General features: G+C 42.7%; 1 protein-coding gene across 2 annotated transcripts in view; it reads left to right on the top strand.

Moving 5' to 3' along the window:
- The first annotated feature begins 2,279 nt into the window (after positions 1 to 2,279).
- Positions 2,280 to 18,046, top strand: part of GMDS (GDP-mannose 4,6-dehydratase) — a 417,125-nt gene continuing 401,358 nt past the window's right edge. For both annotated transcript variants that reach the window (XM_061995859.1, XM_061995860.1), the window contains exon 1: positions 2,280 to 2,640. In XM_061995859.1, the coding sequence (XP_061851843.1) occupies positions 2,533 to 2,640 (108 nt within the window). In that variant the 5' untranslated portion in view covers positions 2,280 to 2,532. The remainder of the gene's footprint in view (positions 2,641 to 18,046) is intronic.

Genomic DNA, 18,046 nt, shown 5'->3' on the forward strand with positions numbered 1-18,046 from the left:
GGTAGCTGGCTTACAATGTCTACAACTACCACTGCCAGACTTATAAATGGAACAGAAAATTAAACAAGTTAAATGCCACCACCTCCCTCCCTTTTTTTTTTTTTTTGGAGAAGGGGATATTTTGCTTTAGTCAGCTGGAACCTGAACTGGGCTACATCCTGTCTGGCTCCATCTACCAGTTTCTAGTATTAGTATTGACCAAAAATAAAAGTATGAACCCTGCTAAAGTGTTGTCAGCACAGCCCGACTGAGGCGTTCACCTTGCAAAAGCAACAGAAGGTTTGAGAGTCTTTTGTTGGGAGTTGCTCAGGAGGGGCACATGCTGAGTAGGAAGGAAAGCTACTGCTCTGAACATGAGAAGAGACTGAGGTGCCTCTCATCAGATAGCAGGATCATAGAACAAGGAGGTCATTCAACTGATGCACTTGATTAATCAAGTTATGAAAGGCGAGTTATGAAAGGTGTGAACCAGCTTCCCCCCTCAGATGGAGTGCTCTTGCGAATAAGTCAGGGAAAATGCTACATTTGAAAAATAGTTCTTGGGGGATATTGGACAACTCTGGTAGGAGAAATTCCTTTTGGAGAAAGTGACCAGAAAAAGCTTCTTAGCTGCACTTGGACACCCTGGTGATGGGGGCTTTTGTTCTAGCCCAGCAGGACTTGCATTGTGAGCCCTAATCACTGCTTTCTTGAGCAGATAACAGAGACAGTGAGCTTCACGTTGGACTACATTTAACAGACTGCCAGCAAAAACTAGAAATTATGAGCTTACCTGGTCTCAGAAAGGGCAATTTTTAATGTTGCAGCTCATGCACTGCTTTACACAGCTCTGATCTAGCAGAAGAGAGAATGATCTATACAAATAAGCAAGGAAAGAAAACTTGCTCGTAACTCCCTCTAATCTCAAATCCTAAGTTTTTTAATAGAATTCAGTTTTGTGCCTTATTTCTGGTGTACGGAATGCTGAAACTCTTTGAATTTTGTACCTTTCTGTGTCTCCAGCGTCATTTTAAAACTGAGAGGCTGGCATCCATATCAGAAGTGTCTCCCCTCTTTTGAATCTGATCGTATATCCATAAAAGCAATCATTAGCGGAATGAAACCTGTTTGCATAAATAGTAGCCAATGTTGCCAGCTCTACCAAATTACACAGAAAAAGGCTTCAGAAGCAAGATGCAGAACCCCACCGTGGAGAATGACATCTTGCAACTGAGTAACTGTTACGTAACGGAGTTTCTCCAGTCCATCACAGACTAGCAGGCTGCAGAAAGGGGATGTAAACTGAGAGCATGGGGAGCAAAAAAGGAGTGCGCAAAAAAGGCTTTGGGATTTCAGCATATGGTTCCATTTTGTGTGCTCCCAGACTCCACACATTAACTCTTTACAAGTAGATACTATGGGCTTTCAGTAACACGGCACTATTTGTGATCACATATTGCAACAAGCCATAATAATAGTAGAATTAGAAATACAGTGGCGTGTGCAGACGTTCCACCATCTATACAATGCTGTAACAACCCTCAGGGTTTAACCACAAAACACAGACAGGCTCCTTCTTCCTTGTAGGTACACACTGCCTCAATAAAAAGAAGATGCTGATCCAATGTTCCATCAGGAGAAGAATTATTTCTCACAAATCCCTCTTCCAGAAGCCTTTGGGTCATTTATAAAATGGTGTTTCCACAAGTGCCCGGGAGGACCAGCTCCTGGCGGCTTTGTCTCCCCGAAGGGTCCAGTGCCTCACAGGGGGTCAGCTTTGACCTGGTGCTGCCTGCTACCCGCAACTGGACCGCCTAAGCCAGCCGGTAGCCCGCAGGGGCTACCTGGCGTAGCCCACTGTCCCCAGCCGGCCGCCTCCGCGGAGTGACTCGGTGCCCGCCCTACTCCTCCCCGCCGCGGGGGGCGCTGTGCGCTCCGTGCCGCCGGCGCACGGGGAGAGCGGAGCGGGGCGGGGCAGGGCGGCGCGGCGGTGGCTCCGCCCTCACGTAGCGCCGCTGCCTCCTTCCCGACACGCCGTCAGGAAGTCGGCGGCTCCGCTTCTCCGCGGCGGCAGCCGCACAGGCCGCGCCCCGCCGCCCCGCTCAACCAATCGCCATGCTCGCCTTCGTCCGCGGCGCGCAGCCTCTCCTGTCTCTGGAAGGAAGTGCCGGGGCTCCTGATTGGCTGCCAGGCCGAGGCAGGGGCAGGGCGAGACGAGGGGAGGTTGTGGCTAAAGTGGCGCGCGCGGCCGGGGCCGCTTTGGCGGGCGCGCGCCTCCGCGGGGCTGGGCCGGGCAGGGCTGTGCCGGTGCCGGGTAGGGGCGGCTGCACCTGCGGCCGCCGCGGGGTGGGGCGGGATCGCGGCAATGCGGCGGCGGCCGGAGCGGCAGAGGTAGTTGCGGCGGCAGCTCGTGTGCAGAGCCGCGCTTGGGGCTGCGGGCGTCCTCTCCCTCTGTGCCCGACCCCAGCGCTTTGAGCCAGCCCCCCTTCCTCCGAGGGACGCGCCTCCAGCCGGGGCTGTCTGCGCACCTGGGCCGCACCCGCCGCCGGGAGGATGGCACAGCCGGCGGCGGAGATGTGTGTCTGCGCCGCGGCACCGGGAGATGAGGGCGAGGAGATGAACGGCAGGAAGGTGGCTCTCATTACCGGCATCACTGGGCAGGTAACGGGGGGTGTGTGCGTGCGTGTGTGTGCGCGAGGGTCCCCGTCGTTCCCGGGCTTTCCCCATGTGAGGGGAAAGGTCTCCCGGGGCTCCCGGCCGCGGAGGGTGGAGAGAAGAGACCGGCCGTGAGCAGCCCCTGGGCAGCCGCGGCTGAGGCCGCGCGTGGAAGCGGTAGCGCTGGAGGGTCTGGCGTGGGGCAGCCGGGCACGTTCAGGGGCAGCCGCCATCCTGTCTCCTGGCCCCTGGGACCACATCCCCGCGGGTGCCTCCCCAGGCCCTAGCGCACCTTATAACAGGCTGGCTGTCTCCAGATGCGGAGCCTCTTTCAGCGTGGTTCGTGCCGCAGTCTGCCCGGCATGCAGAAGCCACGGGCTGCTTTATATGTGGATAGGCAGCTCCGAGGTAAAAGGCTTCTCTGGCCTCGACCACGTGTGGCTAGGGCTTGCTTGCGGGGAGGTGTGGTTTTCAGTAGGTATGTGTGAGGAAGGGTGCATCGCTTTCATGTGTCACCTTTGGACTGTCTTGTAGTAATCTTTAGCAGGAATTCCTAAGAAATCAGCCTGTGCTCAGGTGAGGTGTGAAGTGAGCAGCCATGAGAGGGGAAACGCACCAGTAAGCCAGTAGAAGGAGCCGCTGTTGAGACTCTTCATCCTGATGGTCTGGAGCAATGAAGGTACCAGGGCAGGTGTGAAACAGCTTGTAGTGGGGTTTCATCTGAGCAGGCTCATCCCCTCGAGGTGGAGGACACGAGTTTTCCTGGCATTCTGGGCAGTTATGTGTTTACTATCAGTACCTACTTTATACTCAGACCTGAATGGATGACAAAAGCATCTCCTCAGGCAGCTTGTTTCATATGCGTTCATTGCAGTCTCACATTTTTTTTAGCTGTATTACTCATAGGGATAATGATGCTCTCAGACTCCTGGTGCTTTGAGCAGAAGGTGTGGTAGAAAGGTGGCATGGAGCAACTTCTGCACTGTGAAAAAAAAGATGTGTTGGTAGTGAGTCTTAACCCTGTGAGACCTGGTGGAGTGTTGATGTAGGCAGTTAGTAGCTTTTGCTGCTGTACTCCCAACAGGCAGGGTTTTGGGTGGATTGTTTGGCTACACAGAGATCTGCATTCTTGTGTCTTTGCTAGCAAGTGGGTACTAAATGAAAGCTGTCCTGGACATGCTAATTGGAGGAATATCTTGTTTGCAATGTAGATGTTTTCCATTGCCTGGATAAAATTGCTCCTCTCACACATTGCATATCTGTTGGAATGTGCTGAATGACTTATGCTCAGAAGACATATCTTCTGTGATTAGTGTAGCTTCTTAGGTAGGTAGTGTTGTATAGAAGCCATTAATGCTTGTCTTAGAACAGCTTAGAGCAGTGAACAGCTTAGAACAGCAGAACAGCTTTATGGTTTGTATTTAGTCAGTGGCAGCTGTATACACGGAAGAACTTATTTCCCCTCAACTGTGACTTGTCCTGTATGCTTGCAGATACACACTTGTGAGATGTGGATTGTTCAGGTGATCATGAGCATTGTGGAAAAGTACATGTCAAAACAAACACGTTGCTCTTTCACTCTGAGAAAATGATAGTAAATGTTTTCTTTTTATAGAAGATGACCTACCTGACATTTTGTGAAGGAGTTAAATCCAGAGACAATAGTGGCTTGCATCTGTTGTCCAAGAGAACCTATGCTATAGTTTGAATGTTCATCTGCTGTTTGTGTTTTACCTCATTATGTCTGTTCTCATATGTTCTTAGGACACTTTTTGATGCATGTTCTTTCCACGGGTTAGCAGCTGTCTGCCAGTAACGGGCTGAGGAAACTCCTGCAAGTGGCTCTCTGACAAGGCAATATAAGAAGAGGAAAAACTAGTAATCTGTGTATACTAACATATTTGACTGATGTTTATTTTTATCAAAAGCACAGTTAGAGCTTTCCCAAGGGCTGCTTTGGTGCGTGTGAACAGTCTTCCATTTTGCTGACAGAAGGTACATTTCTCTTCATCCAAGATAGTAAGTTAGAGGCCTGTAGCTACAATGCTCTTTCAGTACCATATTCTGTGTTAGTTTTTTCTGTTCTCAAAGCAGCTCTTCCATCTTAATTTAACCTGTTTTGGGTATACTGTCTAGTGTTGCAATGTGTGGACAAGTGGAGATAGTAAAGGCCTGGGATACTTGAAAGCTAGCTTGTGAGGTTGGGGGCCTAAGTGACAAGATTGTACTAACTCTTGGCTTAGGATGGAAATTTTGTTAAGTATGGCCCCTTTGGGGACCTGTAGTCCTCCATCATTTTCAGATCTGCTGCTAGGAGTTTTTAGACTAACTTCAAAGAAAGTCATTGTACTTGTTCATTGCCTCTTTCACTCCTTTTCATTCCTTTTATGTAATAGCTTTCATTTTATTTGGAGAGGCCTCACCCAGATATGGGAGACATGGATTCTGTTCCTTATCTGAGAACAGGCAGACTTTCATGTTCCACCTCCCGGAAGAAAGTCCTAGTCCATTTATTTTTCAACTTAATTGTCATATGTAAAATGTACAAATGTGCTGAAGTTGAAGTTAGAGTTCAGGCTTTGTCTCTTTCAGGCAGTTACTTTAATTACTGGCCTAAAAAGAGTTGATCTGTTTCACATTCTTCCTTGGAACTGATGCTCTTGCCAAGCAGGAGATAAAGGCTTGGAGCCCTTTGGACTGAGGAAGGTATAAAACAGAATCAAGTGGTAAATGCCTCTTACTTAAACAGAGTTCTTTCTACTACACCAGATTACTTCTAAAGGTGAGTTAGTGCAGTTGCATTGTGTAAGGACCCTGCTTTTGTGTGTGGCCAGAGTGCTGTCAGTATTTGCTCAAGTGAGGCCCCATAGCACCTGGTTTTTGGAACAAATTTAGGTGGGAGATATGTAATGAGCTAACTGGGCTGTGACAATCTGAGGCAAATGTAGAGCTGTGCTTTTGTCTTTATAGTACTCTTGGGCTGAGCAAGGTGCTGCTTGAAGAGTAGCAGCCTTTCCTGAGTTGAAGTGATGCCACAGAAAGTGTGCTTAATCATAGTGTTGAAATCAGATCACTCATTTTATTTTTCAGAACTTCTGTATAGCTGTGAACATCTGGATTGTCCATCTTTTCCTCTGACAAAAGATGGGATTTTCTTTCTGCTATGATGGAGAGAGAGTTGAGCTCAGGTAGGGCTGTATTTTGACAATGAGGCAACTGACTGATGCAGCTTTTAACTGGAGTATACCATGGAGATGTGGCACAGCTGAAACTTCTTACTTTTGGGCTTCTGATGGGATTGATAAGACTTCACTGGATGCCAGAAGAGGATGAGCTGTCTGCACAAGTTCTTCTGTATAGTGAGTGACTGGAGGTTTGAACCGTGTGCCAACTTACCGCACCAGTTAACAAAATCGGTTCATGTGGATTGCTCCTCTTCTAGACAGAAGATGAAAGGACATGTCTCTGCGAGAGCAAATGTGTTACTGATAAGAAGGTGATTGTGTGACCTTTGGCCAAATAACAAGAGCTTACAATATACATGGTGAAACCATAAAGGAAAACAAATTCCGTAATTTTACGGTGAGAACTCAAATGGCGTTTTAACTGCAAGGACTGAATTGTAGTCTCTATGAAATCAAAGCAGATAAATGAACCTCTACAAATTCTGCATTAACCCCTGGATTTTTAGTGAAATCAGTGTCATTCTACCCTTTGCATTACTGATAAGGGACTCTGCATGTGTAGCCAGTAGTGATGTGTACTTCTTCAGTGTTGGAATTTCCTTTTTCACAGTACAGCAGTGAGATGAACTACAAGTCACTGTTTTGCTAGAATGATTTTCAGAACAAGACAACTGCTGTGGTTGGGTGGATAAAACGTTTCTAAAGTGTTATGTAGGTAGGGTACTGGAGTTATGCATAGCACTTTTCCTCATTTAAGGAGAAATGTTTCAAATGAAATAGACCTGTTGTGTGTATTAAAATTTATTGTTTTTAACAAAACTAGAATGTGACTCATGGAGTGTTTTCAGAATGCAGAGGAGATGTATTGGACTTTTCAAACTGGTACTTTGGAGAATTACTCTGTAAAAATTGGAGTTTTGTATAACAAATCTAATTCTAAATATGAAGGAAGATATGTCTTGTCTCTTTCTGGGGGAAGCTACTAAAGCAGTACTTTCTTACAGCATTGTTTTCTAGGCACTGTGACTAAAATGTCTGTTAAAGTTGCATTTAAATATCTAAGTGATTATGCTGCAATCAGTCTGATTGTCTTTCTGTATGCTGATAAGTGTAGTTAGATATTTGACTTGGGGAAATAACACAACATATTCTTTGAGTTGAGCTACGATGTTGTATGTTGATGTCTCTACTTTTCTCCCTCAGTCACTGGATTATGAGCAGTGAATAATGTCTGTCTTGTGTCTGGTGATGGTGAAGTATGAGTTTGTTGACCAAGGTCATTCAACAGGCACTTAAAAAGCTCAGTTTTGAATGAAACAATGCAGTGCAGCTTGAGTGTCATTACATGGCCAGAGGCTATTGCAAATGGTAGATGAAGAAAGCAGTTGTGTTTCTGCCTTGAGAGCTGTTACAGCAGCAGTATTAGCACCAGCTTCTGCTCCCTTGCCTTCACTGCTGTAAAATTCAGCTGCCATTTGGCAAAATTTATGATAGCGTCCTCAGAAGTTTCAACCAAATTGTGTAAATATGTCGGACAATTGTCTGTGCACGCAGAAATGCAAGACCATTCTCTTTAACTGGTTGACATAGACAGACTGTGGAATCTGCCTGTGGTATCAGAAGTTCAGTGAGTTCCTATGGCCTTTGCTATTCTTGTAACACCCCAAACCTGTATACGTGTACTGCAAGTTTTATGCAGGTGTTAGAGCTCATAGTTTAGACAGGCTAACTGTATTGAGGTGGGGGAGGGTGGGTGGAAGATACTGAGAAAGCAAAGTTTGCTGTACTGCATTGAGGTTGAGTTGATTATTTTCAGATTTGTCAGTTGAGAATGAAACCAAGACACACACTGTGGGGCATTCTACCAGTAATAGGAGTAAGAAAAGAACATGACTCATTACTTTTTTTTTCTTGTAACTGATAGCCACTACAGAGTGTGACTATATACCTGGAAGGCAGATGTAGAGAAACATTATAGCCTGTTGTACCAGAGAAAATGTTGGTTTTCTGGGTGAAGGATGAAATCCAAAGGATTGCTTTTCTGTGTAGAAATAGGATGATAGTTTTTGTTGAAACTGTTTAAAGCTAAATATTTACATTGCTGTCTTTTCATTAAAACAAATATTGTCTTGTTTTCTGGATAAATGTTAGTATTAGTGTCTCTTTAAATAAACATTTATTGTCTTGGTTTCTAGCTACAGCTAAATATTAGCATTGCTGCCTTTATATTTAACAATTCTTGTCTTGTTTAAAGCCAGGTACTCTTATTTCACTTGCTGTCTCAGAGTAGCCAAGAGGTGTCTTGAGCGAGAACTTCAGATTTGTTGAACATCCTTATCTTTAGTTTGAGGATGAAGAGATTTTGGAACATTCATTTGTATATGACCTGAGATACAAGAAACTTCACTTAAACTTGAGAGGGTATATGTTTGCGTTTTTTGGGGGGGATTGTTTTGTTTTAAATGATGAGAGTGGTCAAGCACTAGAACAGATTGCCATAGAAGTTGTGGAGTGTCAGTCCCTGGAGGTATTCAAAACCAAACTGGACATAGCCCTGAGTAACCTGTTTTCATTGACTGACTTGAGCAGACATCTTGTGCTGGGTTATCTACAGAGGTCCCTTCCTTCCCCTTGAACACCTGCAGTTTGTGACGAGATGGCATAAGTGGCTTAATGAAAACTCTGCAGCAAGTGAGTAGCAGCATGAAATGCAAGCTTGCCTAAAGTGTGATTCTAGGTCATTCCCTTTACAGGACCTAAATAAGAAGTGTTGCTATGGAGTTTCATTCAACATGCTTGAAAAAGGTGTTTTATTGAAAAGTAGTATAGCATACTGAAATTGGAGACCAGAATACTATCTGAATGCAGAGGTCCTAGTTTTAGAAAGATGCCTGAATTTTGATTGTCTTGGCATTTGCTTTGACAGGAGGAAGGTAACTAGATAGTCTAATTCAGCTAACGCATTGTCCTCTTAACAAAGGAATCTATAATTACTTCTTCATCTGGATTTCATACTCTACAATTATGTGCAGGTTGGTGGGGCTTTTGTCTTCTCCAAGTACTGTGAGTCCAGGACTTTGGCTGTTCTCTGTGCCTGCCTGGAAAAGCCCAGCTGTACTCCATTGCCTTTTGGAATAGTGTAGCTACTGGTGGTGTTTGAACATAAGTGAACTAGAAGATATTAATGATAAAAAAATATGGCTCATACAGGAGTAGTTCATGTGTGTATTAGTATATTAACTTTATTTTTCTTTTCTCCCTTTCACAACTTTTCTCAGTATATGTGACTGTCAGTGAAGTTCTAGTCTGTAGTTGCTTACCAGAGAGCATAACTCAGCTATCAGGCATTAAAGACCAGTGCAGACAATCCAGTTCCTTGGATTTGAACAGGATATGTGTAGGAATGGGGATTGAAAAGCATCAACAGCAAATGAATTATAAAGTACTATATGCTGTGATTTGCACCTGCTCTCAAAGTAGATAAAAATACTGAAAGTGTTCTGGGAAAAGCAAAATTACAAAGTTTATATTAACAGTGCTAAGATAGGAAAAAGATAGAAGTGTAGCACACAACTTGGATTTGGGAAGCTGGCTTCCTCCAAGCAACGTTTCTTATGAAAGTTCCTGATGCTGTGGATAATCATGAGGGCTATTGGCACTGCTGTCCAGGCTGACAAGGAGGCAGAATATCCCATTGCAAGCGTCACGCCACTTGCTAAGTCTTTGGGTTTTTTTTTAGTTTGTAGGTTTTTTTTAATTTGGTGGGGATTGGTGAATATCAATGTAGACAGAACCTGCATTTTTCTATTTCCTGAATTTTTTAGAGTTGAAGCATCTTCTTCTCCATATGTACAGCCAATCCAGATTTAATTGAGAACTGTGACAACCTTTTTCTCATGACTTTGTCCTTTCCCACTAAGTTTTGGTCTTTTTTTCTTTTTTCTCCTCTGTCTCTTTCAGATCCTTTTGGCTGTTGAGCTTTCTGCACAAGGGAGTCAGTTTCTTAGGAAATAGCTAGCTGTACATAAGGACAAGGAAAATGGAGTACTTAAACCTGCTGATGACCTGTGTGAAGAATACATCAAACGTTACCACTCTGATCCCTGTAATTCAAGGAAGTTGAAAAGGTTTTTCAGTGCAGTTGTGATGCTGGTGTTCATCGTAGTGATGCTTCCTGTTGTCCACACCTTGCTTCTCTGAGTCTCTTACTGAGACTGAGTTTCTTTGCGCTTAGTCTGAGAGTGAGGAAGTACTCTTGACAATTTCTAGCAACTCTAGTGTCTGGAGTAGAGTCCTGATTAAATATCCATTACTAACTTGTCAGCTCCGCTTCTCCTACATGGTTGCAACACTAATCAGGCTTATTTTGGAAAGCATGGGTGAACAAGAGCAAGTCAGTGGCATGATAGGTTTCTAATTTCCTCTTTCACAAGTGTGTGCATTCTCACTCCCAGTCTCTTTTACTCTGGTTGCCTTTTAGCCATATGAGCAAAATAAAATATTTTTCTTGATATTTTTGTCACCTCCTATTTGTTTCATATGAATTTGCTGATTGTTGTTTTCAGGACCTCAGCCAAGGAATTGCTTTCGGTCATAGGCAGATGAACTGGGGAATATGATTATGTCCAAAATTTTCAATTAAGCAAAGCTATAGGAGATGAAGTGAAAGAGTTGAATTTTGTATAGGCTCATCTAACTATTACTGGAAAGTCCCTAGAGCTTGTTCCATTTCTAGGGTGTACACAGACTTTACAATCTAAATCCATGATACATCTTTTGTAAAGCTTGCCAAACATGTAAATGTAAACTGACTTAGCTGTTGATACCTGTGCTTTTTACACGTGTTGTTTGGCAATCAACTTCCTCATGCAGTGTCAATGTTGCAACATTTTTCTTTTCATTTATTCACAAATACACACCAAGTGATATACTTAAGTCAGGCTTCCTTCTTCAGGAGTATTTCTTGAAGTCTGTTTTGCTTTAACACTTAAACATAAGGAAAAAAAAACCCATCAAATGTTATCTGACTGGGCAAATTAAGTCTAAGGACATGCCCATTGACTGTATGATCTGGTTGGAGTTCAGTGGTGTATGTATCATTGATGATATACCCTGAGGCAACTCTACTGCATTGAATAATGGTACAGCTTGCATGGTGCAGACTGATCAGTTAGAAGTTGACAATACTGCACCACCTTTCTAGACATGCTCAGCTGAATACAGTAATCCTACCGGTATGTCAGCCACAAAAATGTATTTGACTTGAGTGTGGGATGCCACACATCTTGGCATTTGCAAAGCATTAGATAAACTAACTTGTGTTGCATTTGCTGTGCTCAAACAACTTTGAAATAACAGGAGGAAAGTATGCTTGCTCTGGAAAAAATCTGGCTATTAAATATAGTAAGATACAGTCAAATTATCTGAGAAGTTTCTTCAGGGCTTTGCTTTAGCAATCATTTGACTCTATTTGTTGCTGCCTGGAAATTATTTTCAGAGAGGGTAATTCTTACAGGTTGTGGTGAAATCTAATGTAGAAGGAAAAAACTAACCATGTTAAATGTGTAGTTTGCTTTTGCTGTAAGGAGATATATTATCTCTGCATATCTAACACCTGCATAGATATGAAATACATGCCTCCTGGATTATTTTTATGGATGGAAATTAGCCTTTCCTAAGGCATGTAAAATGTATATATGTCTAGGAGGAAATAAACATAAAGTCAGGCAGGGAATACTCTTGGCTGCTCTTATACTCTGTTTATGCTCCTGGTTTGCTATGCTGCAGTCTGTTCTGCCCACTGCTGTTATCCCTACCTGTACACTTGTCAGTGCTATTCTGGACTTGGGAAACAGCATCTGACTGTTTAGGCTACTACTTGCCAGATTGCAGGTATGCTGTCATGAGGCATGGTTATTTTGTGCCTTGTTCCTAACCTTTGTTTCATGCAACCTTTAGTTGCATTAGCAGTTGTCTGGCTTCATAAGTGATACTCATGGTGACCTGTAGCTTCCTCTTGATTGGAATTTCTCTTTTAGAAAGCTAAGGAACAGATACTTTGGTTGCTGATTGGTGTCACCTTTAGCACTGATATCACTTTCTAAAAGCAAACATTACTGTGGACCAGGTTTGTTTTTGAAATGCTGAAATGTCTGGCTATGCTTTCTGGATTTCATACAACTACATAATTGTGGGTTTGTTGTCAGTGTGACTTTTCCCACGGTTACACATTAGTAGTCTTGTCAACATATTCCTGCCAAAATTTAGCATGCTGTTTGCCTCTGAACTTAAAATACTATTGAAATCCTATGAGACATATAGTGGGATACAGAGCTCCTCAGACCTGCATGCATCTTCTAGATGGCTTTGTGAGGTATCTGTGTTCCATGGGAATACTTAAGAAGAGATAGCCCAGAAGCTACTTTGGTGCTGATTTAGTCATTACTGTTCTGCTGAAGCCCTAGGCTGGTCTATATGAGCAGAACTTCACAACCTTTTTGTCTACAAGTTGGGTTTTTTTTCTTTCAATGTTTGTAGTGATGCTGAATGCTATTTCAGAATGTGACTGGTGTCTGAACAGTAGTGGGGACTCTGCTACTGCACCTGGAGACCTACAACCACTTACATTATTTTTGAAAGTGAAATAAAATTGGAGATTTATTCTTCAACATGTGAGGGCAAGCATGACAAACTGAGTTGTGCCCCCAGCCTATTTTAGAGAAATAATGATGCTTGCAGGTGATTCGAGACTGAAAACTTCTGTGTGGCTTTGCTTCATGTATATGACTTCTTAATTCTGAAGGTCACCTGATATGCATTAAGTGTTCCTATGTTCTTATTCAAGCCCTTTAGTGTTGAATATATAGTGCAATGGTTTCAGTCCTTTTTTTTTTTAGTATTTTGCTAGTTTGAGATGTTTTTAATTCAAGAATGAAGCAGGAGTCTTAATAGTGACTGTGTCTCCAAAATGATGCTGCATTTTTGTTTAATATCTTTGTACTTTCATATTCTTGCATTTCTGTTTTATCACGATTTAATCATGTTATAAAAAATCACCTTTGTGGAAATGCATTGTTATGCTGCTATTTTTGATGTGTGAAGTCTAGTGATTTCAAATTGTACCTATGTTTTCTATTGCTGCTTGTTTAAACAGGATGAGAGATCAGACTTTCTTAAAATTTGAAACTAACTCAGATGGGGAAATACTTATTACTAATTCCTCTACAGTGCAGTTCAACTGAAACACACTAACTCTGTTAGTTTTAATCATTTCCCAGGATCTTGCATCTCTATGTTGTCTTGATCAATTAAAGAAGATTGTAACACAAACTTGACAAATTGAAAACAACCAGAACCTTAAGACTACTAAAATTCCCTGAGGAATAATGCTGTGGTTTTGATTCTGATAAGTGAACTGTAAAATGATGGTTTAAATTATTTTTAGTTAACATGAAGGCATGCAAAGCAGGAAATGAGTGTGCACATGCATTTGAAGTGTGCAACTTCCCTATCAGTTTGTTATAAGTACTATTTGTGGTGGTGGACATACAGCATATTCTTGATATTGGTTAAGTAGGTGGAGTTTCTCTTGGATTTACTTGGTGTAACTTGAAAACATGATGGCAAACTTTCACTAATTGAAATCATTTCATTTCCTTTGTATGAGCCTATGTTACTGGTGATGGATTCTGTCATCTCAGGTAGGAACTTTTTTGCTTAACTGTTTCTAAACTGAAGCAAATTGTCTAGCCAATTGTTCTGGTGAGTGAGAGCCCCTTCAGCTGACTGAGCCCCAGGAGCTTTTGAGCAAATAGGATAAGACTGGTCCTACGAATTGTATTAACTATAGGCATATCTGCTCTGCTGACTGAAAGGTACTTAGGGTGGCTGCCTGATGGGGCTTATGCTTCTGTTGTTCTGACTAGCATTTCATCTTGCACTGAGGAAGCATTTAGTTATCTGCAGCTAGTTATCCTGCTCTACAGGATAAGCAAAGGTAACAAAATTTGATCACTTGTGGTTTTTTTTTTCTTCTAGTAAGAAAAGCATGTTGCACAGTAAATGTGTATATATGCAACTAAAGAAATGGGAACTAGGTGCTTTTACAGACATTGCTTCTGTGAGGCTGCTGCATTGGGTCTGAAGAGGAATGGTGTTCTCAAATCACTGCCCACCTCCTGAAGACCCTCTGCATGCCACTGCAGCTATGTCATCACTGCCCTCTCAATCACCCAGCCTCTAGTCTTTGTTTGAAGGACTGACTGGTTATGTTTGATTTTTCACCTTGTTTGGCCTCAGTGATCTGTCTTAGATTGCTCTACATCACTTGTGTACTGTGCCTTTGATGTTAAAACATGCTTCCAGCCAAAAATGTAATGGTTTTGCTTTCAGAACTCCCTGGAGAGTTCAGGTGTTTTTGTCTATTGGTTCACTGAGGCTGTAGAATATACAGCCTCTATAGTTACTTACAAGTGTTGGCACTTACTGCATGGTCTGTGTGTGCTGAAGGACGTGATGGGGCCTGTTTATAGCCTTGGATGGTAGGAAAAGGGAAAGATTGGCCAAAAATCCATTAGGTTCTTTTGAAGGAAGTACAAGGCTGCATTCCTAACAGAGTTCTGAAATCCTGAGTGATTCAATATGCCGAGTAAAATAATGTCACCAGTTTGACAATTCTGACCAGTTCTTGCCTTTCAGTGAAGGTAGTTTTGACTAAAATTGCTTTCACTAAGGAAGAATTTGAGCTTACGGGAATGGCATTAGCTAGTTTTGTAACTTAAAATATGTTTTATTTTTAAAACTGTACAACCTCTCAAGGCTTAAAAGATTACTGTTATCAGTTCAGATAAGGGGTTTTCCTTTAGTTTTAACATTTTTTGTGTGTTCAGCTTTTCCCCTTGCATGTTTGGGACTGAGGGGAAGGTGGAGGAGGGAAGGGTTTCTAAATCTACAGGATTTGTCAGGTGTGTTGCCTTTAAATCTTTCTAATTCCATCCTTGGATAATCTTAATGAGGAAGGTTCATTTTTAACATGAAGTAAGGGGAAAAAGTGTAGGAAAGGCCAGGAGAAGAAACTACTCTTGTTTCTGTTGTTCCAATAGGACTACTGCATTATGTATGTGGAAGAAGCAGCTCTTTGAATATAAATGTGGGGAGAATCAGATTATTAAAATTCAGTGTGTTAAATTATATTGCTAAATGCTACAACTAAGAAACATTAACAGCTTTTCCACACTGAGGCAATGGAGAGTGCTAGTCTTCTAAGCTAGTCTGTAATGTTTTTCATAATTAAATTTAAGCAGTAAAGATAATAAAATCCAGAAACCCTGCAGTCTGCCTGATGCATCGAAACACATGGGGAAGAAGTTCATTGTGGGAAACCAAGATGCAGGATGCAGTACAGTGTGAGAAAGAAGTGGACTGGCGTGTGAACACAGCGTGCACATGTAGCTGATTGGAGGAGCCTCCGCCTGAACAGGAGATGCAAATAGCAAACAAGTTATCAGCACAGCTGCTATGAAGGCCACTGAATAAAACCAGTTCTGATTAGAAGGAATTAAGGGGGGAGGTATAAGTAAATGAGATGCTTGTACAATAAACAGTTCTGTTCCTGCACCTTGACAGAGTCTGTGCCCTGTTTCCACAGTTCACTTTAGATTCTAGTAATATTCTGTTTGACTGCATTTGATTTCAAAGAAGATGTGTCTTTTAATTGCAGAACCTGTTCAATATGATACCCCTAACATGTTTGATTGAAATGTATACAGTTTACCCTCGGCAAGTTTGCTGATGACACCAAACTGGGAGCACTGGCTGATTCCCCAGAAGGCTGTGCTGTAGGATCTCGACCGGCTTGAGAATTGGGCAGAGAGGAACCTCATGAGGTTCAACAAGGGCAAGTGCAGTGTCCTGCATCTGGGAAGGAACAACCCCATGCACCAGTACAGGCTGGGAATTGACCTGCTGGAGAGCAGCTCTGCAGAGTCCTGGTTGACAATAAACTAACCATGAGTCAGCAATGTGCCCTCGTGGCCAAGAAGGCCAATGGCATCCTGGAATGCATAAAGAGTGTGGCCATCAGGTCGAGGGAGTTTCTCCTCCCTCTCTACTCTGCCCTGGTGAGGCCTCATCTGGAGTTCTGTGTCCAGTTCTGGGCTCCTCAGCTCAAGAGGGACAGGGAACTGCTGGAGAGAGTCCAGCGCAGGTCCACCAAGATGATCAGGGGTATGAAACATCTTTCATACGAGGAAAGACTGCAGGAACTGGGGCTGTTTAGTCTGGAGAAGAAGAAACTGAAGGAGGAATCTCATTAATATTTGTAAGTATATAAATGGTGGCTGTCAGGAGGTTGGGATATCCCTTTTGTCTATTGTATCTAGTGACAAGACGAGGGGTAATGGGATGAAGCTGGAACACAGAAAGTACCATTTAAATATAAAAAAACCCCTTTTACTCTGAGAGTGAGAGAGCCTTGGCACAGGCTGCTCAGGGACAGTGTGGAGTCTCTTTCCTTGGAGGTCTTCAAGACCCACCTCAGTGCATTCTTCTGTGACCTGATCTAGGTGACCCTGCTTCTGCAGGGGGGTTGGACTAGATAATCTCTAGAGGTCCCTTCCAACCCTTACCGTTCTATGATTCTATGAAATGCTGCATTTCTCATACCTATTTGGGGCAGATGTGAGTCTTGTGTCAGCATAAGCGGGGCTTTTAAGTTTGTGCATGTACAGAACTAATGATCTATAGCTTATTTGGTTACAGATGTCCTTGCTTGAAGAATCTCAAGTGGTGCCTTTTCCAACATAAATCTGTTAATGCTGTTCTTTGTTTAAGCAAATGGTGGCCAAGTTATGAAGACATATATCTGTGAACTGTGTATTAGCACACAGTTTCTTTGGTGTACCTCTAATTCTTGAGGAACGTGTGCCAAAATAGGAAATCTCACACACACTTATTTCTCAGTTTCTCACACTCTACCAAGTTTCTGTCTTGCAGTATTTACCAAACTGTCTTTTAAGCAGTCCTATTTGGCAATGATTATATCCCAAAATGACTTGCACATTCTGGATCTTGCTATTCAGAGAGGTTTTTTTGTATTAAAATATAGTTGAATCTTGCCTGTTTCCCAGTGGAAACTGACACTGTTTTCCCCATAGATACAAGTGCAACGTGCTTCTACTGAACACCATTTTTACAGCTGAGTGTTAAAGTCATGAAAATCAAACTGCTGACACAGGCTTAATCATGGTGCCACAAGTAGCACTTCTGTGTCTTTGTATGATAGTTTCATTGGTACTATTTATAGCTGGCCTCCTACAGGTGTGCATGTATAATAACTCTTATAGGACAAGTGATTCATTTGAAAACTTGAAGTTTTCAAATGAATCACATTAATTCCAGGATTAACTTTTGTAGAGAGGATTTTTGACTTTTTTTTTTCCTTTTGAGGTTTTTGGTTGTAAAAATCCATATGTTGGAAATGTTCCTTACTTTTAATTCAAGTATGGCTTTGTGTTGGGGGGGAAAATCAGAAAGAAACTGGCTTGTCTATGATAATGGGCACCCTCACTTCACCTGATGTTCCTGTTGTCACTCTCCTCAGAACTGGTATCTGTTTAACTGATCTGCCATTACTGCTTGGCTGGCAGGACAGCATAGGAGGTGGAGCTGCAGCATTATCCTCTTTGAGGGAACAGCAGATGTAGTAAGACTGAAGAAAAACCTGTGTGTTTCTGTTTCCTGTACCAGCAAGGAAAACTGAATACAGCAGTAAAGGCTTTCCTCAGCTGTTGCTAGGTGTGTATAGGAGTGTCTCCTGCCTTTAGCAGACCAGATGACAGAAGGCAGAGGCTTCCCTTGCAGGTCTTAATGTTTCTCTCCCTTGGGTATAGTATACCTGGTGGGGTTAGGAGGACAAAGTACAGAATCTGAATCTGGAACAGCTTAGGTGTCTACAGTCACTCTTCAGACAACTTGGAGAAACACCCTGTATGGAGTGAACTGTAAAACCTGTTCTTCTCTTGTATTGTTATCATTGTGCACCTATTTAAAGCAGCTGAGGACTGTCACATTGCCTCTACCAGGTAGTGCCATTTAATGTAATAGTACACAATAATGCAATTATCTCAGCCTCTGGAGAAACTAAACTGAGAGTAACTTGTTTCAGAAGTGAGCAATTTTCTGTGGCATCTATAAAGCAAACAAGTCTTTGTTCAACTCCAGTTATAACC

This window comes from Colius striatus, chromosome 4, assembly GCF_028858725.1.
Source record: "Colius striatus isolate bColStr4 chromosome 4, bColStr4.1.hap1, whole genome shotgun sequence".
NCBI lineage: Eukaryota > Metazoa > Chordata > Aves > Coliiformes > Coliidae > Colius > Colius striatus.